The 23,152-nt window shown below is 38.5% G+C and overlaps 1 protein-coding gene across 2 annotated transcripts in view; it reads left to right on the plus strand.

The window, feature by feature from the left end:
* ZBTB40 (zinc finger and BTB domain containing 40) overlaps positions 1–23,152 on the plus strand; it is a 46,017-nt gene that overhangs the window by 4,331 nt on the left and 18,534 nt on the right. The window contains exons 3-7 of one of the 2 annotated variants that reach the window (XM_044671314.1): positions 13,385–13,580; positions 14,191–14,333; positions 18,052–18,244; positions 19,870–20,006; positions 22,610–22,811. In XM_044671314.1, coding sequence (XP_044527249.1) covers positions 13,385–13,580; positions 14,191–14,333; positions 18,052–18,244; positions 19,870–20,006; positions 22,610–22,811 — 871 coding nt within the window. The remainder of the gene's footprint in view (positions 1–13,384; positions 13,581–14,190; positions 14,334–18,051; positions 18,245–19,869; positions 20,007–22,609; positions 22,812–23,152) is intronic. The other variant, XM_044671315.1, reaches the window with a different exon arrangement.

Consider the following 23,152-nt stretch of genomic DNA (forward strand, 5'->3'; position numbering starts at 1 on the left):
TCCTGCCACTTTTATATTAATTTTCTTTCCTTTTTTCTGACCATTTCCTTTTTCTTAGTGAAAATTAGATGTATATAGAATATAGGATCTTTGACTATAGTTGAGAAAGAACTTGAAGTTGAGAAAAAAGCCCTTTGGGCTGTGCATTTCCTAACTTTTACATTTTTTCCTTCTTCTCCAATAAAGTTCTAGAAAGGTTCCTGAGATCCTAAGATCATAAATATATAGCTGACAAGTCTAAGATTTCAACCATTTTTTCCTTGCACACTTTTGTCTTCTCATCTCTTATGTGAATCTGATGTGTTCTACGGTAAGTTGCCCTGCAGTGGAGAATTGTCCAATAATTGTTGTCCATTTCCCATTGTGACAGGGTAGAATTAACTTTGTTGTGAAATGAATTTAGCAAGCAAGATATTCCTTGTGTTCTGGAGGAAGAGAAAAAAGGCTGTTCTTTGCTTTTTTTCTCTGAGTCACTCTATAGTCAGGATGAGAAATACAGCCAGAAAGATCTATAGGAGTATTGATAGCCTTCTAGAAAGGAAGGAGAGATTGACTTAATGATAGACATCAAGTGATTGGAGACAAATCCTCTTAGAAAGTCCAACAGAGGCTGGAATGATCTGATTCCTAGTTATACTTGGATTTGGGGAGGTAGAACCTAGAAAAAGGGGAAGTTTTCCTGTGCAACGAGATCATTGACTCTGAACATCTAGGAAGAAAAAGGAAAATGAAGAAGAGTATATGATCATGGTCTGATGAGGGGGCAAGTAGAAGGGCAGAAATCTGGGGAGAAAAATAATCCTTATTGAGTCTCCCAAAATAAGAAAAAATTAAAGTAACTTTTCACATGACAGTGGGAAGAGAATGTGGAGAAATTGGCCTTTTTTTTTAATATAAAGGACTTGGATCTAGATATGAATGTCGTCTCAGCACCCATTGGTTTAATATACTACCTTTATGAAAGGGAAAATCTGTTTGTATCATTTTAAAGCCCTCAGCCCTTTTGGAGAGGCTCTGTATATTGGTTTGAGCAGTTGAAGTTATTATCACATGATACTTAACCCCTAAGCCCCCAACATATGTGACAGACAGTCTTCAATCTAGGCAGAGTAGTGATTTTAGAAAACTGACCAGCAGGCTGTTCTAGCTCCATTTTTTTGGGCTGAGGACCTCTGAGCATTTTACATGGCTTATGCAGCCACAGCCATAACTTGATCTCTGTGGTGCAGCTTCTCACTAGGGATTAGTAAGAAGAGCCAGGAGCAGGCTGTCCAGGCAGCTGGCTCCTGCCTCCTGGCTCTTCCCTGAGTTTGCCCCTGCTCCTCTCCCCAGATGGCCACCTTGTCTTCACTGCTGAGCAATGAAGTTAACAAATGTTTTAATTTCACTGCTGAGTAGCTCTGCAAAGGGAGAGGAAAGAGGGAGGATAATGAGCTGAGTCAGATGCCATTGCTGATAAAAGCTTCTCTTACCCACCAGCTCAAATAAGAAAGCCAGAGGGAGTTAGGACAATATGATTAGAACGAGATTTCCAGAAGCCTAAGAGCAGCAGGGGAAAAAAATAGTCTGGTTTGTATTGCCAGCAAGAGAGAGGCAGGATAGAAGCAGACAGCCTGACCCGCTTCACTTATAGTGCCTAAATGAAAGAAAATGGAAGTAAAGATAGAAAAAATGGGCTAGCCGGGGATTTTGGAAATGAGTGAGCACATTGATCCTCTTGCTGTGAGCAGGGTAGGATTTTCCCCTTAGAGATCCTGTCATCCTATAGGGTATTAGAAGGTTGCCTGAGTCCCAGAGAAATTAAGTAACTTTCTGACACGTTACAGCTAGGATTTGAACTTAGGTTATTTATACAAAAAGAGTCAAAATACAATAAAATGAATTTAAAAAAAGATATTTTATTTTCCCAATTAGATGTAATAACAGTTTTCTACATATATTTTCTAAAGGTATAAGATCTAAATTGTCTTACTTTCTTCCTTCCCTCCCTGCTCCCAGAAATGGTAAGCAATTTGATGTGTATTATCGTACAAAACATTTCTATATGGTTCATGGTTATAAGACAATACTCATATAAAACCAAACACCAAAATAAAAACATAAATAAACCAGAGTGAAAAATAATGCTTTGATTTATATTCACTCCAATAGTTCTTTCTCTGGAGGTGAATAGAATTCTTTGTCATAAGTCCTTCAGAATTGTCCTGGGTCCTTGTATTGCTGAAAGTAACTAAGTCTTTCACTTAACTTTCACAGTTGAGCATCCCATAATATTGCTATTACTATGTACAGTGTTCTCCTCGTTCTGCTTATTTTACTCTGAATCAGTTTATGAAGGTCTTTCCAGCTTTTTCTGAAATCATCCTGTTCATTTCTTACAATACCAATACCATCACCATCATATACTACACAATTTGTTCAGTCATTCCTCAATTATTGGATATCCCCTCAATTTCCAATTCTTTGCCAACACAAAAAGAGCTGCTATAAATATTTTTGTATCAGTAGATCCTTTCTTTTTTAAAAAATCCTTTAAAAAAATCTCTTTGGAATACAGACCTAGTAGTGGTATTATAGGAATCAAAGGGTATGAATTGTTTTATAGCCCTTTGGGCATAGTTCCAAATTACCTTCCAGAATGGTTGGATCATTTCACAACTCTACCAACAATGTATTAGTGTTCCCATTTGCCATATCTCCTCCTAAACATATCACTTCACTTTACTGTCACATTAGCTAATCTTATAGGTATAAGGTGGTACCTCAGAGTTATTTTAATTTGCATTTCTCTAATCAAGATGGATTTATAACATTTATGATTATTAATAGCTTTGATTTCTTCATCTGAAAACTGCTTGTTCATATCTTTTGACCATTTGTCAATTGGAGAATGGCTTGTGTTCTTATAAATTTGACTTAGTTCTCTATATATTTGAGAAATGAGACCTTTATCAGAGAAATTTGTTATAAAAAGTTTTTTTCCCTCAATTTGTCATTTCCCTTCTAATCTTGGTTACACTGGTTTTGTTTGTACAAAACCTTTTTAACTTAATATAGTCAAAATTATTAATAAAATGAACTTGTTAAAAGAGGAAGGAGTTTTGAAATGATTTTTTTATTAGAAGAGATATGAACAGTTATTTCAGATACCAAGTATTTACAATCCTCATGAGATTCCATTGTGAATTAATAAGCATTTATCATTTCTCCCTTCTACTTCCCCTTCCTCAGTAATTAAAAACAAAAACAAAAAACTCATAATAAGTACACAAAACAAATTTCCACATTGGCCATCACCAAAGATGAATGGTTCATTTTGGAGTTTTAAGTCCATTCCCTCTGTGGGAGGAGATGTGTGTGTGTGATGATTTATTCTCAGTTTTCTGAATTTAGGGATTATCATCCCATTATTTAAGGAACTACCCTTAGAATGGACCTAAAAGGATTATAGGATTTTGTTAGGGAGAAAATAGCAGACAGAAATTAAAAGCCACCCCCTCTAAGTCACAAGTATACATTGAGCACCAAGCAGGGGCCCCAGGGCTGCATAAGATGCTGCCCACAAGGATAGGAACATGGATTTTGATCTGGAGGGAAACTTAAAAATGAGTCATACCTCCTTATTTATATAGTGAGGGAACTCAGGACCCAGAAGGGGAAGGGACTTGCTTAAAGTCACATGGAGAGTTAAAACAGGCATTCTAGCCCAGGTATTCTTAATTCATATCCAGTTTGTTTTGCTTTCTCCACAGTAATAAGACCTACTATTGGAAGTGATTGATTATCAAATCCAAGTATATGTGTTGGGGTAATGCGTACTCCATCATTTATGGAAATTATACATTAATTTAACACATTGGTTTTCCATGAGGCAGGGGATACAGAAATATAAAGCCTAACCCTTGCCTGTAGGAAGCTTGGAGTCTTGCTTGGGATATTGAAAGTAAAAATGTATTGCAGATGAGATGGGCATTGAATTAAGTCTTAAATATTAGGGAAAATTTTCAGAGGATGAGAGTGAGAGGGACATTGCAGAAATGTGTCCAACATTCCCAGTCCAGAGAGAGTCTTTTTGAATTCCCCAGAGAAGGATGGAGCCATGATAGTGGCTTATTAGTATCTAAAGCTGAAAACCACTCAGATAGTCGTTCCAAACTAATCTTTAAAAATTGCTTTAGAACCAACAGCAAGACAGAGTGAAAGGGCTTTCCTGCTGAAAACAACTTGAAAGGTTGGCAGAGAGAGTTGATTTCCATGGATTTTTTCACAGGAAAAGGAGGAACCATAAGCAAAACTGCACACAGAGGTGTCCTAGTTGACCCCTCCCCCACCCCCACCTGCTGCACCAGGTTCCTAGATCAGGCATAAGCCAAATTTGGGATCCTGGGACCCTGCCTATAGCACCAACAATAGAGTACCTCCAGACCCCAGACTTATCCCCTGAAGTCTCAGGCCCTGGCACCAGCCTACAGTGAGAGTGAGGCTTGTCCTGTGGTATAGCCCCTTAGCCCCAGGGCAAAATAGCTCTGAGTACTGAGACCTGCAAGTGGTCAGGTGAGGAGGCAGAATCAGCAGCTTTCAAAACTCCCAGTCTACAGAGAAATGAGCAAATAGCAAGAGAAACATCTAACCCTAGAAAATTTCTGTGGGGACAAAGAGCAAAGAATAGAATCAACAGGGGATGGTGAGATCCAAGCAACTACATGCAAAACTTCAAAGAAAAATGAGAATTGATCTCAGACTCTGCAAGAACTGAAAAAGGAATTTAAAAACAAAATAAGACAGGTTAAAGAAAAATGGAAAGAAAAATGGGAAAAAGAAGTGAAAATAATGCAAAAAGAAAATACCAGCTTTAAAAGCAAAATTGGTCAGCTGGAAAAATAAAAATAAAAATCCAGTGAAGAAAAGAATTCTGTGAAAAGTAAAATGGACTAAATGGAAAAGGAAGATCATGGAAGATTCTTTAAAAATTTGAATTGGGCAGATAGAAGCTAATGACTTCACAAGACATCAAGAAATGAGACAAAATCAAAAGAATGAAAAAAATAGAAAATATGTAATCTCATTGAAAAAAATAACTGACCTGGAAAATAGATCCAGTAGAGATAATTTAAGAATTATCAGACTACATGAAAGTCATGATAAAAAAATCTAGACATCATATTACAAGAAATTATCCAAGAAAACTACCCTGATGTTCTTGAACAAGAGAGTACAATAGAAATGGAAAGAATCCACAGATTATTTCCTGGAATAAATCCCCAAATGAAAACTCCCAAGAATGTTATAGCCAAATTCAAGAGCTCCAAAGCCAAAAAGAAAATACTGAATCCTGCAGAGAATACCTTCATCCAACTCAAGAAAACTGTTTGGCCCAGACCATTTATCCTGAACACATGAACTTGACTGATCCTTGTCTAGAGAGTATCTAGAGATGAGGTGATAAGATGAGTTAGAAGGCTAAAATTTTAATATTCTTGGCTAGAAGTGATGAAATATCTGAACTATGAGAGTGACAGCATAAATGGAGAGAAGGGGATGAATGTGAAAGATTTTGAAGTAGGTATGACAATATTTGGCAACTGATCAGACTGGTAGATATTTTCAATGTAGACTCCTGTTATTTATTTTATAACATTAACACACAGTTTTACATTCATCTTGTAATTCTTATCTTGATTTCTAAGATGATATATGTGAGTGTGTTTGTGCGTGATATACTTATAAACATATGAATATAAATAAAATGTATGTATGTTATAGTAGCTCTATCTGAAAAGCCAAATGACTAATATGTGAATTACACATTAATCATCCAATCATTAGATATTTGTCAATTGGTTGGGCCAAGTAACAGAGATATGAAGAGAAGCAAAACACAGTCCCTACCCTCAAGGAGCTTGTAATCTAAAAGGGGAGACAACATGCAAACAAATATATACACAACACAAGCAATATATAGGATTAATAGGAAGTAATTAACAGAGGGAAGGCATTAGAGGGGTCTAGGAAGACTTTCTGTAGAAAGTGGGATTTTAGTTGAGGTTTAATGGAAGCCAGAGAGGTCAGTAGTCAGGAGTAGAGGAGGGGAGAGCATTCCTGGCCTGGATGACAACCCGAGGAAATGCCTGAAGCCAAGAGATAGAGTGTCTTGTTTATGGAACTGCCAGGAGGCTGGTGTCACTGGAGAGAAGATTATTTCCTAGGGAGTAATGTATAAGAAGACTGGAAAGGTAGGAGGGGACTGGGCTATAAAGGCTTTGAATGCCAAATAGCATTTTGTATTTGTTCCTGGATGAAGCCACTAGAGGTTATTTTGGCGGGGATGAGGAGAGAATGATCAGCCCTGCATTCGAGGAAAATCACTTTAGTATCTGAGTGGAGGATGGTTTGGGGTAGAGAGAGACATGAGCCAGGTGGCCCATTGTCAGGTTATGGCAGTAGCCCTGGTGTGAGGTGATGAGGGCCTGTACCAGGGTGGTAACAGTGTCAGAGCAAGAGATGGTACAAAGGTGAAATTGACAGGCCTTGGCAACAGATTGGATATAGGGGTGGGTGAAAAACTAATGGATGGTTTCGAGGGCATAAACTCAAGGGGAAGGTTAATAGAGAAGGTTGAAGGACTTAAAGGGGAAGGTAATGAGTTCTGTTTGGGGCATGTTGAATTTAAGATATCTATGAAGCCTCTAGTTTGAGGATGTCTGAAAAGCATTGAGATGTGAGATCTGAAGTCAGCTGAGAGTTTGGGACCAGAAAGGTAGATGAGATCAACAAATGAAGTGGAAGAGAGGGAGATGATAAGAGGGCCTGGGACAGAATGCAGAACACTTATGGTTAGATAAGGGCCTGATCTGAATGAAAGAGCAGTGAGATCCAGAGAACATGATCCCAAAAACCTAGAAAGAAGAGAGTATCAAGAAAAGGAGCAGATGGCCAGTGCTGAGGCTGCAGAGAGGTCAGGGATAAAGAGGGAGAGAAGTTCAATAAATGTTGACAAACTCACAATGTAGCAAACTGAATTTCCAGTGAACACAGTCTGGAATGATCAACAACTGACAAGCATTTGTGAGGCACCTACCGTATTTCAGGCGTGATTGCATGTGCCAGGGTGTAGCAACAAAAGTGGAACTACCCTAACCCTTTGAGAGGTCACATTCTAGCAAGCAGAGATAACCTATCCATAAAGCAGGCCATTCAGTTAGATACAAAAGAGACAAAGGAGGATTTTGGAGCATAGCTCAGTCGAACAGAAAAGGTTTCTTGTTCAAAGGGCTGAACCTGGAATGAAACTAGGAATCTTTTTTTTTTTAATTTTTTGCATTATTTTGTATTTTTAAATATTTTTCTTTGGTTACATGATTCATGGTGTTTCTCTCCCCTCTTTCCTCCCCACTCTGGGAGCTGACAAGCAACTGCCCTGGGTTTTACATGTGTTGTGACTTGATACCTATTTCCATATTATTCATTTTTGTAATAGAATAATCTTTTAAAAACAAAACCCCAAATCATATATCCATATAAACAAGCGATAAATCATAAGCTTTTCTTCTGCATTTCTACTCCCACAGTTCTTCCCCTTGATGTGGATAGTGTTCTTTCTCATAAGTCCCTTGGGATTGTCCTGGATCATTGCATTGCTATTAATAGCAAAGTTGATTACATTTGATTGTTCCTCCGTGTTTTACTTTGTGTGTACAATGTTCTCTTGGTTCTGCTCATTTCATTCCACATCATCTTTCAGTTCCTCATTCCTTACAGCACAATAGTATTCCATCACCATCATATATATACACCACAATTTGTTCAATCATTCCCTAATTGAGGAACATCCCCACATTTTCCAATATTTTGCCACCACAAAGAGTGTGGCTATTAATAATTTTGTACAACTCTTTTTTATTATCTCTTTAGGGTACAAGCCTAGTAGTGGTATTGCTGGATCAAGGGACATGAATTCTTTTAAAACCCTTTGGCCTTAATTCTAAATTGCCTTCCAGAATGGTTGGATCAATTCACAATTCCACCGGCAATATATTAGTGTCCCAATTTTGCCACATCCAACATTTATTATTATCCTTTACTGTCATATGGACCAATCTGCTAGGTGTGAGGTGGTACTTCAGAGTTGTATTGATTTGCATTTCTCTAATCAGAAGAGATTTAGAATACTTTTTCATGTGATTATTGATAGTTTTGATGTCTTCATCTGAAAACTGTCTATGTCCTTTGACCATTTGTCAACTGAGAAATGACTTCATTTCTTGTACTTTTGTCTTAGTTCCTTATAAATTTGAGAAATTAGACCTTTGTCAGAGGTTTTTGTTTTAAAAAATTTTCCCCTAGTTTGTTGCTTCCTTTTAAATTTTGGTTGCATTGGTTTTATTTATACAAATCCTTTTAAATTTAATATAACCAAAATTATTCATTTTACATTTTGTAATGTTCTCTATTGCTTGGTCTTAAATTCTTTCCTTTTCCACAAATCTGACAGACATAGTATTCTATTTTCATCTAATTTATTTATGAGTTCATTCTTTATACTTAAATCATTTACCCATTTTAAATTTATCTTGGTATAAGGGTGTGAGATGTTGATCTAAACCTAATTTTTCCCATACCATTTTCCAGGTTTCCTAGAAGTTTTTGTTAAATAGTAGATTCTTGTCCCCAAAGCTGGGATCTTTGGGTTTATTGAACACTAGCTTGCTGCGGTCATTTACCCCAAGTCTATTCCATTGATCCACCCTTCTATCTCTTAGCCAGTACCATATTTTTTTGATGATCCCTGCTTTATAGTAAAGTTTAAGATCTGATACTGTTAGGCCTCCATCCTTCACATTTTTTTATTAGTTCCCTTAATATTCTTGATCTTTTGTTCACCAGATGAACTTTGTTATAATTTTTTCTAATTCTATAAAAAAGTTTTTTGGTAGTTTGTGTAAAGGGGAAAAATTAGGGTTTTGGTTGGACTGAATATTAAAAGGTGTGGTCACCAAGAATTGAATAAATATCAATTCTAAAATGATTTTTAGCAATTTATTTATAAAATATAGGAGAGAGTGAAAGTAGGGAAATGAGAAGAGGGTAGAGTAAGAGATCTAGCTTAACGAACTAGATTATGTGTTTGGGTCTTGGCTTTACTCCGTCAGGACTCCAGAGGCCCCAGCCAGAGAGCCTAACAGTCAATTAATAAGGATTTTAGCCAACAAGGGTCTCCTCCTAATCAAGGGCCCTTCTGGAGGCTAGTACCTCCAGGGAAGCTAAGGGAGTCAGCCTTTTTCACTCACCACATGTAGTTCTAAGGGAGAGATTTAAGAACAGTCTCACCAAGTCCAAGGTCCCAGCCAGAGCTCCTCCAGGTCCAGTTCCAGGCCCGAAGAAAGCGAGTCCGGAAGTTCATTCTTTTTATCCAGGCCATTTCTTTTGTCACTTCCTTTGCCTTCCTCCCATTTCATGTGTACCAATAACAGAAAAGGCTTTGCTTAGGACTGTCCAGAGGGCAGTCAGTGAATTCTTATTTGACACCCACTCTTGCACACATAATTAATACCCTAGCTAAGTTTCAGGGTACAAAACAAACCCACGTAAATCATCAGCATTTCTATATGTTTCCAAGAAAACTCAGCAGCAAGAATTAGAAAGAGAAACTCCATTTAAAATCACTCTAGACAATATAAAATATTTGGTAATCTATTTGCCAAGACAAGCTCAGAAATTATATGAATACAACTGATCTGGAAAATAGATCCAGGGGAGACAACTACAAAACATTTTTCACACAAATAAAACTAGATGTAAACAATTAGAAAAACATTAATTGCTCATGGGTAGGGTGAGCTAATATAATAAAACTGACAATCCTACCTAAATTAATTTACTTATTCAGTGCCATACCTATCAAATGTGATAATGAGATTAAACTTACCTTGCCCATTTTTAGATTTAATCACTAAAAGTGTAAACACCACCACTTAATTCTCTAGTGGGGGAGGTCTGTGACACATGTGTGCCCTCTGGACAGACCTTTCCCACAAATCTGACAGACATAGTATTCTATTTTCATCTAATTTATTTATGAGTTCATTCTTTATACTTAAATCATTTACCCATTTTAAATTTATCTTGGTATAAGGGTGTGAGATGTTGATCTAAACCTAATTTTTCCCATACCATTTTCCAAGTTTCCTAGCAGTTTTTGTTAAATAGTAGATTCTTGTCCCCAAAGCTGGGATCTTCAGTGTGGAGGCTGCCAGATCCTGTGTAATCCTGACTGGGGCTCCATGATATCTGAATTGTTTCTTTCTGGCCACTTGCAGAATTTTCTTCTTGGCCTGGAAGGTCTTAAAATTGGCTATAACATTCCTGGAAGTTGTCATTTGGGGATTTAATGTAGGAGGTAATCTATGGATTCTTTAAATGTATATTTTGCCCTCTTGTTCAAGAATATTAGGACAGTTTTCTTGGATAATTTCTTGTAATATGATGTCTAGGCTTTTTTTAAAAAAATTTTTTTAGGTCGTGGTTTTCAGGTAGTCCGATAATTCTCAAATTGTCTCCCCTGGATCTATTTTCCAGATCAGTTGTCTTTTCAATGAAAAATTCACATTTCCTTCAATTTTTTCATTCTTTTGATTTTGTTTTATTATTTCATGATGTCTTATGAAATCATTAGCTTCTACTTGCCCAATTCTGGTCTTTAAAGACTGATTTTCATCTATGATCTTTTGATTCTCATTTTCGATTTTGTCTGTTCTGCTTTTCATCGCACTCTTTTCATCTTTGGACTTCTTTACCTAGTCTTCCGGCAGGTCAGTCTAGTTTTTAATCTTCTTATTACTTTATTTGCTCTCTATGTGTCTCTTTTCTATTTGGCCAGTTTTACCTTTAAACTGTTATTTTCCTTTTGTATTACTTTTATTTCTTTTTCTCACTTTTTCTTCCCATTTTTCTTCTATCTGTCTTGCTAGGTTCTTGAACTCTTCTTTGAGTTCCTCTACAGCTTGAGACCAGTTTCTCATCCTCTCCTGTTGCTTATGTTTTTTGTTCTTTTTCTCTGTAGAAATTTTCCAGGGTCAAGGGCTTTTTTTGCTCTCGTTTACTCATTTTCCCACTCAAGGACTGGGAGTCCTGCATGTTGCTAGTCATTTCTATCTTAGCTTCTGTCTCACAGGGCTTTGCCTTGGGGCTATCTTATCTTCTCTGTCAAAGGCCCAAGAGAGCCCACTACTATAGAGCTCTGACCCTCACCTCCAGAGCCTGGAATTTCCAGGGTAGGTCTGTGGTGTAGCCTACTTTGCAGTGTTTTGCCCTGAAGCTATCTTCTCTGCCCCTGTTTCTAACATGCTGCCACTATGCTGCTGCCTCTGCTGCCTCTGCTGCCCTGAAGTGAGTCTGGTGCTATTAAGCTTCAAATCTCACTCCTTGGGCCTAGAGCCTCCAAAATGGTAGTGCTTTTTCTTTAGTGTAGCCTGCCTCCTAGAATTTGGAGATTTCCCCAGTCTTGGCTCTGCCTCTGGTGTGATAGGTGGGTAGATGGTTGGTCAGCCTCAGTTTTTTCTTGTGCAGTTTTGCCCCCTTATAAAATCCCCTCTCACTGCCTATCTTTCACTCTGTGTCCAGTGGGAGAGCCCCTTTGCTCAATCTGCTTTGACTTCTGTCCTTATAAGATGCTTTTTAATGATCAATTTGGAAGGAAATTCAGAATAGCTTTAGGATTTTCCTGCTACTACACCACCATCTTGGCCCTGCATGCCCCTGCCCCCCTTGCTTACTTGGAGGTGTACTGACCAGGTGACCTGGAGGTGGGTCGCTTTCCCTCTCTGGGCTTTGTTTTAGCAAAATGAATGGCCCAAACACTTAGACAAGGCTCTGAGTAAAGCTATTAATTGGTCCTGGCAAACTAGAAAACAAGTTGAAGTTTTTAGAAAATCATCAGTAAAGTGAATATACCTACACAGAGGTGGCATATATGCATCAAAATATTCTAAGCTGTCACAAACCCCAGCAGAAATGGTGGGTGCTTTTATTGATTGGGGGTGGCTGTTGCAGGAATGAATGCAGGAAAATGTTAGCACACAACAAGAAACATGAAGAATTTACAGAAATATGGGATATCTTTTATAAAGTTTTGCAGCGTGAATTTAGCAGAACTAAAACAGTACACAATAACTAAAATGAAGCCAAATGTTGTAAAAGTATGATGCCTAATTGTGATCCTGGAAGATACCTCTCTCCTTCACTGGAAAGATGTGGTTCATAGGGAGGGAGTGTGTCCCACTCTGATCAGTGGTTTTGATTAAAGCTATATTTCATTGTTATAAGGGAGAGATTTTGGGGACAGTAGCAGTTAGTCTATCTAGAAAAAACTGTTTTTTTTTAGGCATTAGTAAAACAAGGGTGTGTGTGTGTGTGTGTGTGTGTGTGTGTGTGTGTGTGTTTGTTTTTAAATTAATGGCCTGGGTTAAATTATTTCTAACATCCTTTTTTGGGCATTAATATTCTATTATTATGTAATATGTTAAAGATGATAAATTTAGAACGAGAAGGAATCCTAGAGATTTTCTAGTCCAATTTCCCTCATTTTTTTTTTTTTCAATGAAAAAACTTGAGTCCCAGTGAAGTTAAGATAGAAGGTAAGTAGCAGAAACTGGGACTCGAACTGAGATCTTCTGATTCCAAACCCAGGGCTCTTTCCACTATATTGTATAAGATCTGAAAATAATAAAACTAGATTCTATTCAAAATAGTCTATAATTTAGGGCAGCTGGGTAGCTCAGTGGAGTGAGAGTCAGGCCTAGAGACAGGAGGTCCTAGGTTCAAACCCGGCCTCAGCCACTTCCCAGCTGTGTGACCCTGGGCAAGTCACTTGACCCCCATTGCCCACCCTTACCAATCTTCCACCTATGAGACAATACACCGAAGTACAAGGGTTTAAAAAAAAAAGTCTATAATTTAGAAATTTCATGGATTCAGATTTAATTGCTCACTTATATAAGTCCAAATTGGTGAGGCTTAACTTGTATTCAAAATTAATAATATGACACTTCCTGTAGTCATGAAAACCAGACATGACTATCTTAGAACCATTTAGACCATTCTAAGATCAGTGTGTTTTTGCTATTATATCTGACTTAGGCTAAGAGGTTGGTACAAGTCTAGTCAGCCAGTAAGTTTATAGGGGGCAATTGGCAAGGTGTGGTACCTTTGGGTGGAGCTCTAATGATAAATGGATTAACTCCTTCAAAAACTAGGAAAATGGATTTTGGAAGCCTTGGATAGAGTCTTAGGTTTATGAACCTAGGGTTCAGTAAGCTGTGGTTAAGCAGACACTAGGGGAATTAAACAGGATTATTGATTACTCTTCCTGTAATCTTTTGATCAAAAGGTTATCTTGGAGTGTCTTGAAGTTGAAGAAGGAATCTCAGCATTCCAAAGAATCCTCAATAAAATAAGAAACAATGAAGGCCTCAATGTTGAAACAGTTATATCTTTGTTGGAGCTGTTCCAAGACACCCATCCTGAAATCAAAGCAGCACTACAGAAGAGAGATCCAGAAGATGGAGAGAACATGCAGCTAAAAAGTAGGAAAACTCACATCTACTTGAATCAGTCTATTATGTTATTGAAGGGACTTTCAGAGTTCATCTCTAATTATTCCCATAGGCCTGGTTATCTGCCCATATTCACTTGAGTTCTGCTATGTACAGTTCTCATAGTTGTATGATATAAGCTATAAAAGCTAAATTAGCTTTTCCATTGCTAGGCTAACTAGTCTCTTAAATTGAGACAATACCAGCAGTGTTCTCATGCCCTTCAGAATAAAAAGGCCTACCCAGATCGATGGGTTGGGTGTCCAAGGTGAATTGGCTTTCTAACTTAACTGAAGGGCTAGAGTTTCTTTCTCTTTTGGGTTAGATACAAAGCAGTGGCCTTGCCAACTCCAAGTTAACCTCTGGCTGGCTTTGCAGCTTTGTGATCCATCAGATAAATGAAACGTTTTCCTTTCATAAAGTTTAAACAGAATAATAAAGTGTTTTTCTTTGCTAAAAGAGTATCTGCATTCCGGTGCTCAGAATAAGCCATGGATTGCTTTACTATTCTGTTAGATCTCTCTCTCTCGACAAACCAAGCTGTCATTTTTCTTCAAATTGACTAGTTTCGCTTGTGTGTTTCTAACACTTTCTCCCCCAGGGAGCACAGAGGAGGAAAAGACCTTGTCCATCCTGTTACTGGAACACAAAGAAGACCTGATACAGAGCATAACCCAGCTGCGACCCATTAGGGAGTTCCTAGAGACGGCCCCCCAAGAGTTCCTGACCAGCATGGAAAAAGAGGCAAGTGGGTGGGCCAAGTGGGGGACCCAGGAGATGACCCTACTCTGACTGAATTACAGCCCCTTGAGAGTTTTTTCATATGTGAATTTAGAATTAAGGAACATCTTAGATTTTTAGATTGGAATGGCTCTATTAATGGGGGGAGTATTTGGTTCTAAAAAAAGTTCATGGTTTTTTTTTTTTTCGTTTTTGCCATTATCCTTAAAGACATCTTAACTGTGAGATGTCCCTCTCAGCATCTCCCAACTCTTCCCTTTCTTCCTACTCCAAGAAGAAAAATAGAATTCTTTATACGACTTAATAGGCTGATAAAATTTAGGAGAAATTGTTGATTTCACCCATTTGTACTGGATAGGATTTTTATTCTGAAGGGAAAGAAACAAAATGTTAATGGCAATTTTTTCGAATGTCAGTCCATCAAATTATAATAAACTATTTAGTGTGTATGAGAGATTTGGGAAATATTTTCTTTAATGCATGGATTTCCTTAATATTGGATTGGTAATGAATGTTGGATCCTAAATTTGACTTTGGTGTGTACACTAGATGTGAGGTCTCGAGCCAAATGTTTTAAAATCTTTAGTGGAGCTCAGAACATAGCAGAGAGCCTTGACAAGTTCACAAGTCCAGCTTTAAAAATAATAAGTTTTAGGCAGTGGTGATACAAAAGATCCTAGAACAAATTGGTTCCGTTGTAGGAAACTTAAGAATCAAAAGAGAAAGAAGAGTAAAAGGGATACATTAGTGAAAAGGGTGTAGAACTTGCTACTTTAAATTGGGGTGCATGAGAAGAAGACATGGAGAAATGGGTAGAAGGAGTGAGCATAGATAAACTACATTCTTTTTGCAAAGGGACAAAGAAGGGTTAAACACACATAGAATTTGGGGTAGAGTTACATCAGGAAACAATCAGGAACAGGCAACATTTTAAGAGGAAGAATAATATCAGGGAGAGGATAGTTACAAGCAAAACAGATTTCGTGGGTAGAACCAGGAAAATAATTTCTAGGCATACCAAAACACTGTGAAGAGCCCTCTTAAAGACCTCTTAAAGGGTTAAATTCATTTCCTCTGACAGGTTTGTTAGAATGGTCGATTTAAGGAATGCCATGAAGAGAATTTACCTTGATTTGAGCTAACCATTTGATTATCATCTATTATGTTTTTTTTGTTGACAAGGAGAAATGTGAGGGAGATAATAGTATAAGGTGAGGGGAATTTGGAACTGGATAAGTGAGCAGCCCCTTAAGCAGTTCTTTGTGGTTTAATGCCAATTTATGAGTGACCTAGAAATCTGTCCTTGGCCTTGTGTACTAGTTTACATTTTTACATTTTTATCAGTGTCTTGGTTAAAGACATAGATGATATGCTTATCAGATTTACAGGCGATACAAAGCTAGAAAAGTTAAGCTAATGCTTTGGATGACTAAATCAGGATCTAAAAACATTTCCACAGTCATAGAACATTGGGCTAAATCTAAATAGATATTTAATAGATCTAAATTTAAAGTCTTATGCTTGGGTTAAAAGAATCAATTTCACCAAATACAAGATGGAGAAACCTGACTAGATAATCATTTATCTGAAAGATGTCTATGGACACTAGACTCAGTGTGATATAGAAACTAAGAAAGCTAATATGGTTTTGTATACCTTTAGAAGTGCATAGAGTCCAGGATTAAGGAGAGGATCCCAGATCTTTAGTGTATTAATATCAGCCAGTAGTTACAAAGCCTCCTTGACCCTACTGCTTATTAGCCTTGTAGCCCTTGACAGTCACTCCCCATCTCTGGACCTCAGTTTCCTTATCTATAAAACTGAGGGAAAGTAGGTTAGATGATCTCTGTGTTCTCTTTGGAGTTCTAAGTCCTCTGATCCTGTGATCAAAGAAACTACTATGATGGGAGGTGCTGGGTTCAAATGTGACCTCCAATACTTCCTAGCTGTCTGACCCTGGGCAAGTATTTAACCCTGATAGTTATAAGGTAAGAGGTTTTTTTTTGTTTTGTTTTGTTTTATGAAAAAAGAAACTACCTTATCTTTCCTTCCAGGAATGAGAATAGGAGATAAGGAATGTAGAAGAAATAACAACACTTAGAAGAGAAGGTTACTAATATTGGGATTATAGATCGATGCATAAATATCATATTAAAAGGAAATGAAAAGAGGCAGGAGAATAAAGTCATCCTCACTTTATAATCTGTGCCACAGAGTTCCTCACTACAGAACTACTGTAAAGGATACTGCATTATTTGTGACATAAATGTACTTGGGGTGAAAAATAAGATTTCATGAGGGGCAGCTAAGTAGCTCTGTGGTTTGAGAGCCAGGGCTGGAGATGGAAGGTCCTGGATTCAAATCTGGTCTTAGACACTTCTTAGAAGCTGTATGACCCTGGGCAAGTCACTTAACCCCTGTTGTGTAGCCTTTACCATTCTTCTGCTGTGGAACCAATAAGATGAGGGGTAAGGGTTAAAAAAAATTTTTTTTAATAGTTTATTTTATATTATTATATATTATTATTTTATAAATAAACTATTTATGAATAGTTTATTAAAACTTTAAACATCCATCAGATTACATATACATTAAAAGCTATATATCTTACAAAGTAATTTCAACATATAAAATAATCTTGACCTTGGAAACCCCTAAATGTAAAAATAAATGTATAAAAATGTACTTATTCCCTCTGTTTCCTTCTAATCATTGTCTTTTATACCATATAGTCTTATAGATTATTTTCTCTTTTATGCAACAAAAGCCAAAGCCAATTTTTTTCCTAATCTTACGCCCTTTAATTCTTAAATTAACTTTTATGTCTTTCCATGTGATAATAGGTCAAGAATCTGTTATTTCATTAATATGAGAATTTGTTAGATTGTCTTAGAGAATTACCTGATATTCAGAGATATCAGGTGCTCTCCCTCCCATTTTTACACAACTAACATCAGAAGCAAGATTTAAGCACAGAGTTTCTTGAATTCCAGTTTTACCTCTCTATCCATTACAACGTTGACTTTCCTTTCCATATTTCCTCATGTGACTTGTAGTCTTGATTACACTGAAACATCCTATTACATTGATAATTCATAGTTAATTTTTACAGCATTCTATCAGATTGCTTCCCAGAAACAATTCCACCAATTTACAGTGTAGCATATCTAACAGGCCTCCCTAGGTCCCCAGATCTCAGGGTTAAGCTTTGTTGCCAATTTTGTGTTGTTTTAATTTGTATTTCCTTGATCATTAGGTATATTTATATGCACTCTGTGTATCTACTTTTATAAATGGTCTGTTCCTGTCCTTTGATGATTATCCAGTATAGACTAATCTAAAATATCTTTCCGTTTCTTGTCAGCTTTTGATGTTGGGTTTTTATAGGATAGATTTGCTGTAGGTTTTTCCCTCAGTTGTTTTTTTTTTTGCTCAGCTATTTATATTTCAAATGTTTTATAGAATTCCTCTGATTTTTCCATAATCAAATTCTTTTATTTCTTTTCCATTAGAAGAAGTCATTTTTGTTTTTTTTTGTTTTTTTCTTCATGAGATTATAAGGATTAACTAAAGAGGGGAGGAAGGAAATGCAGCTAAAGAGAGGCAAAAGAAGATTGGGGCATCTTGATTGTAATGCTGCCTTGCTGGGTTTTGCAGTTGTATGTCAGATACATTTAGCATTGCCAGTGACTGGTGTCTGCTTGATTGCTCGCCACTGCAGGTGATTTTGAATTGCTGCGAGGGTGGAACACCCAAGGAGACAATAGAAAATTTGTTGCACCAAGTGACTGAAGAGAAAACATTGACTGCTGAGAGTTTGGTTAAACTCCTTCAGGCTGTGAAGATCACATTCCCCAACTTGGACCTTCTGCTAAAGAATTTACAGAAACAAGAAAGTGTGCCAAGCACAACAGGTATTCAGTTAACAGTCAAATCTTAGGGCTAGAGTCCTATTACATGCAAATATATTCCATGCAGTATCTTTGGAGAGAGGTGTGTAGTATAGGCCAGGGAGGGGCAGAAAGGGGAAGGACATTGAAAAGTGTTCAAAAAACCAAAAACTAGAAAATGACACAACTCCAGAAAAAGTTGAATTTCCTTCATCTAGTTCCTCTTTGCCTCCCAAGTTTCCTCATGATCTTCTACCTGCAGAGTTCAGTGTGTGTGAATAAATGGAGTGTGTTTTAGGGTGGAGATGCCAAGAGATGCCAGCTGTCCCCTCTAGAGCATGCTGGCCCATGACTGGCAAACTCAAAAGATGGGATTTGGGGCCAGCCATGGCAGAACCATGGCCCCTTTTCTTCCCTCTTCCTCCTGCATGGAAGCACAAGGTAGCTCTGGCAGTCAATCAAAAAGCATGTATTAAACACCTACTGTGTTCTATACACAGTGCTAAGCATTGGAGTTAATGTGACAAAATGGAAACAGTTCCTGCCTTCAGGGAGCTTCCATTCTCCTGGGGGATAGAACATAACAAATAGTTACAAAATACATGCACAGTGATTTGGAGGGGAAGTAGCAGTAACAAGGAAAGTCAAGAAAGGCCTCTGGGAGGAAGTGGCACTTGAGCTGGGCCTTGAAGTGATTCAGAGATTCAAGGATAAATGACTTAGTTGCTCAAGGCCCACATCTACTCCATGGTGGCAGTAGAGGCCAAATCCAAGTAGTCCTTGCTCTTTTTATTCTCCTTTGGAGATAACCTTGATACAATAATATGACTTCGAAATCTATATTCCTAGTTTGGCTACCTTCAGGAATTTCACAGGAAAAATACTTGTACTTTTGAAATAAAACTAATCCTGGTTCTCAATCCAGAATAGTTCAGTCTATTTAAACTTTTATAAATATTTAGATCTATGAATGGGCAATTTTAAAGACATAAATTTGAGTTTAACATGTTTTTCCTTTATCTTATTTTTTTTTTCCCAATTCTGGCCAAACAGAGCTCTTGAGAGTTCAGGAACAACAAGACAATTTAAATTAGTAGCATAACAGACTAGGCCTGTGTCAGCTTTAAAACTTCACTCCTCTAAGGTGTAACTGTCAGGAAGGAACCTGCTTTTAAAGTGTTAGCTACTCTGTGAAAGGCAGTGTGGGATAATAGCTGTGGACTCGGCATTAGCAAACCCAGCTTCGAATCTCTATCACTAATTATGGTAGCATTCAGAAGTCATTTAATCTTTGTCTCATTTTCTTTCTCTGTTAAAGTGGGAGGTGGGAGGTGTTCCTCATCCTGGCCCTACCTCCTTTGTGGGTTGTTGTGAAAAAAGCACAGCATATGCATTGAGCACTTATTATTGGGCTCGGAAGCCCTGTAGACGTTGGAGAAACACTGTCCCGAGGAGATTTGGCCAAGATCACTAATATGCTTTTACTGTCCCAAAATGGGAGTTGAATCCAGCTCTGAAGATGTTCATGAAGCTTTTGCATTGACTCCCTCTCCCTCTTCTCATTTGTAATCCCCCTCAGTCTCTGCAGGAGAAACCCTTAAGGAGGTCATGTTGCATCAAACATTATTGTTTTGATAATATCCTTACAGTCCTACCAAGCCCTGATGATTATGGGACTGAGCTCTTGAGACGGTACCATGAAAACCTCTCTGAAATTTTCACTGACGATGAGATGTTGCTAAAGGTGATCTCATCTGCAAACAGTTTAACTCCTGGAGAAAGAGAGGTAAGGTGTGGGGTGGGGCGGTACGTATCTGTGTTCAAGTTTGCTCTGAGATCATTATTATCTTCAACAGGCATTGATTAAGTACCTACTGTGTGTCAGGCAGAACTCTAATCACTGTGGAATCAAAGAAAGGGTGATACCAACCCTCAAAGGGTTCATGTTCCAGTGGGGGAGACAGCGTTCAAACGACGAGGTACACGCAAGATAGTGAGAGTGTAAATGGGAGATGATCTCAGAAGGCACTGGCAGTGAGGCCTCCAGCACAAGTTGGCATTTGAGCCGATAATGATTAGAACTTGAAGAAAACCAGGAAGCTGAACGGTAAGGAGACAGAGAGAACATTCCAGGCAGGAGCTATGCAAAGGCATGAAGACTCAGTATACAGCAGCAAGAACCCTGCACAGTGCCTGCACATAGTAGGTGCCTAATAAATGTTTACTGACTTTTTACAGTAAAGGTTACAGGAGGAAAGCTATGGAGGAGAATTCTGAATCTCCAAATCAGGGAATGAGGAGGGAAGGGAAGGGAACAAGCATTGATGTAGCCCCTACATCATGCCAGGCACTGGGCAAAGCCCTTTTGTTTTCAGCCCTCACTTTCTGCCTTAGTAACAACTCTAAGACAGAAGGGCAAGAGCTAGGCAAATAGGGGTTAACTGACTTGCCCAGAGTTACACAGTTGGGAGGTGTCTGAGGCTGAATTTGAACCCAAATCCAAGTCCTCCCAACTCCGGGTCTGGCATTCTATCCACTGCGCTACCTAGCTGCCTCTATGAACATATTTAAAAATATCTCATTTCATCAACAATTTCAACAACTCTGAGAAGTAGACCTGTTATTATCTCTATTTTATAGTTGAAGAAACTGAGGCAAACAGGTTAAGTGACTTGCCAAGGGTCACATTGCTCATAAGGGTCTGAAACTAGATTTGAACTCGGGTCTTCTGACTCCAAACTCAGCCTAGGAGGATGATAGAGGTTTTCACAGTGATGAGGAGGAGGTTCTTAACTTGGAGTTAATAGATCCTCTTAAGGAGCCCATGAACTTGGATGGGGGGAATAAAATTACATATATTTTCACTAACTTTTTTTTTTACTAATCTTTTTTATAGATTAATTAAGAAAATTTTTCCATGGTTACATGATTCATGTTCTTTCCCTACCCTCTTCCCACCCCTGTCCCACAGCTGATGTGTAATTCTACTGGGTTACTAAACTAACCTTTAAATGAAATTTGGCATTTTCTTCATTTATGAATATAGGTTAACAAACACTGTGAGAACAGGGTCCATGGGCTTCACTAGCTTGCCAAAGGGAGTCCATGATGCAGTCGAGGTTAAAAGCTACTGGTTAGGCTAAGCCTCTATTTTTATAGATGAAGAATTTGAGTTCTAGAGAGGTGAGGTGACTTACCTGGATTTACCAAGATCTGCTGTTTGAACCCAAGCTATTGAATCATAGATGCAGCAAAATACAAAGACAGCCATATTTATTGCACACCTACTGTGTGCAGAGCACTGTTTGGCTCTAAGGGAAATCCCACAGGAGATCATGCCGAGCCCCCATGTTCATGGAGATCAAGAGGAGTGAGGTTCCCCTCCTCCATAGGCAATTCAGGCATGCACTCAATTGAATGTGGGGGCTCTGCAGTGCTGTTGCATGGAACGTCATCAGCTCACTCTGACTGGTTAGAAATCACCTAATCCAGGGACTCAGAACTTGTTTTAAAAAATATTTTGATAGCTACATTTCAGTCTTAACTGGCTTCCTTTGTAATCTGGTGGATTTTTTTTTATTCATTTAAAAACCTTATTCTGAGAAGGGTCCATAAGACAAACTAGTCAGACTCCCAAAGGGAGGATCCATGACACAAAGCAGGGTTAAGAGCTGTCTTTTATTCTAGCCACATCATTTTTCAGATGAAAAAACTGAGGCCTGGAGAAAGGGAATAGCTTGCTCAAGGTCACACAAATGCCCAGTAGCCATCAAGGAAAGGGGTGTAGGGAAGACAAGAAGCAGCAGACACCCTCTTTCCACAGCTGCCTTTTGCCTTTATATCCCACTGCTGAGAAATTTCCTTGCCATGGGACTAGTAGATAGAGCATGCTCTCTCCCTTCACTTCTGCCCTTAGACTCCCTGGCTTCTTGCTAGGCCCCATTTGGACCATCTTCTCCTCAGAACTCTCTCCCCTGCTCACATGATCTCTTTGTTGCTCATGTGTTGTGTCTCCCTAGTAGGATGTCCACTCCTTAAAGACAAGGACTATGTTACTGTTGTTTTGCCCTGGTGTCCCTGCACTTAGCACAGTCCTGTGAAAATAGCTGACATTTGGAGAATCAGGACTGGAGTCAAGAGGTCCTGGGTTCAAATCTGTCCTCAGATACTTCCTAGCTGTGTGACCTTGGGCAAGTCCCTTACATCAGATTGCCTAGCCTTGTTTATTGCTCTGCCTGCCTTGGAACCAATCACTTAGTATCAATTCTAAGAAGGTGGAGGGTTAAAAAAGTCAGTACCTAATCCGTGCTTGTCAGATTCACTGGAATCGAGTCCATTACTGGATAGAAACAGCCCTGATTTGTGTGTGCTTGGTGCCTGTTTTTGAAGGCCATGGAACAGCTCGTGAAAGGTGATGGCAGTCGTGGTGGTTTTAGTCCTCTGGTCTCTGCAGTCCTGGAAGGACAGGCTTTGTCAGGAAGGGCCATTTGGAAGGTTCTGCTGGGAGCACAGACTGCTGAGGCATGTCCATTGAACGTGCTCATGGAGGAAATGCACAAGGAGCCTGGGGCTGACTATTTCTTCCAAGCAGGTAATTACCCCAAGTTCTGCTGCCCCATTGTCCTGTACTGGAGAATCCTGCCAACGAAGGTTCTTGGGAAGGAGAATGACCCCCTTCAGGTTGGCATCTGGACACCTGCAACTTGAATAGAGAAATGGGTTAGAGGAGAATGGTTCAAGGACAGTCACTTGTTAAAGTTTTAATACCTAGTTAGTGTTTCCCCCCCTCCCCCCCCCATAAACTGAAGTTCTCTGTTATTCTCTTGATTGGTTCAGTTTGTCACATTTGAGGCAGGAGACAGAGGCTTGTTCTCAGTGTGAAGAGTAGATTTTAGAAAAGGTGAAGGGTAAATACGGTGTTCATGGTTCTGC

The sequence above is a fragment of the Gracilinanus agilis genome, chromosome 3, assembly GCF_016433145.1.
Source record: "Gracilinanus agilis isolate LMUSP501 chromosome 3, AgileGrace, whole genome shotgun sequence".
Classification (NCBI taxonomy): Eukaryota; Metazoa; Chordata; class Mammalia; order Didelphimorphia; family Didelphidae; genus Gracilinanus; species Gracilinanus agilis.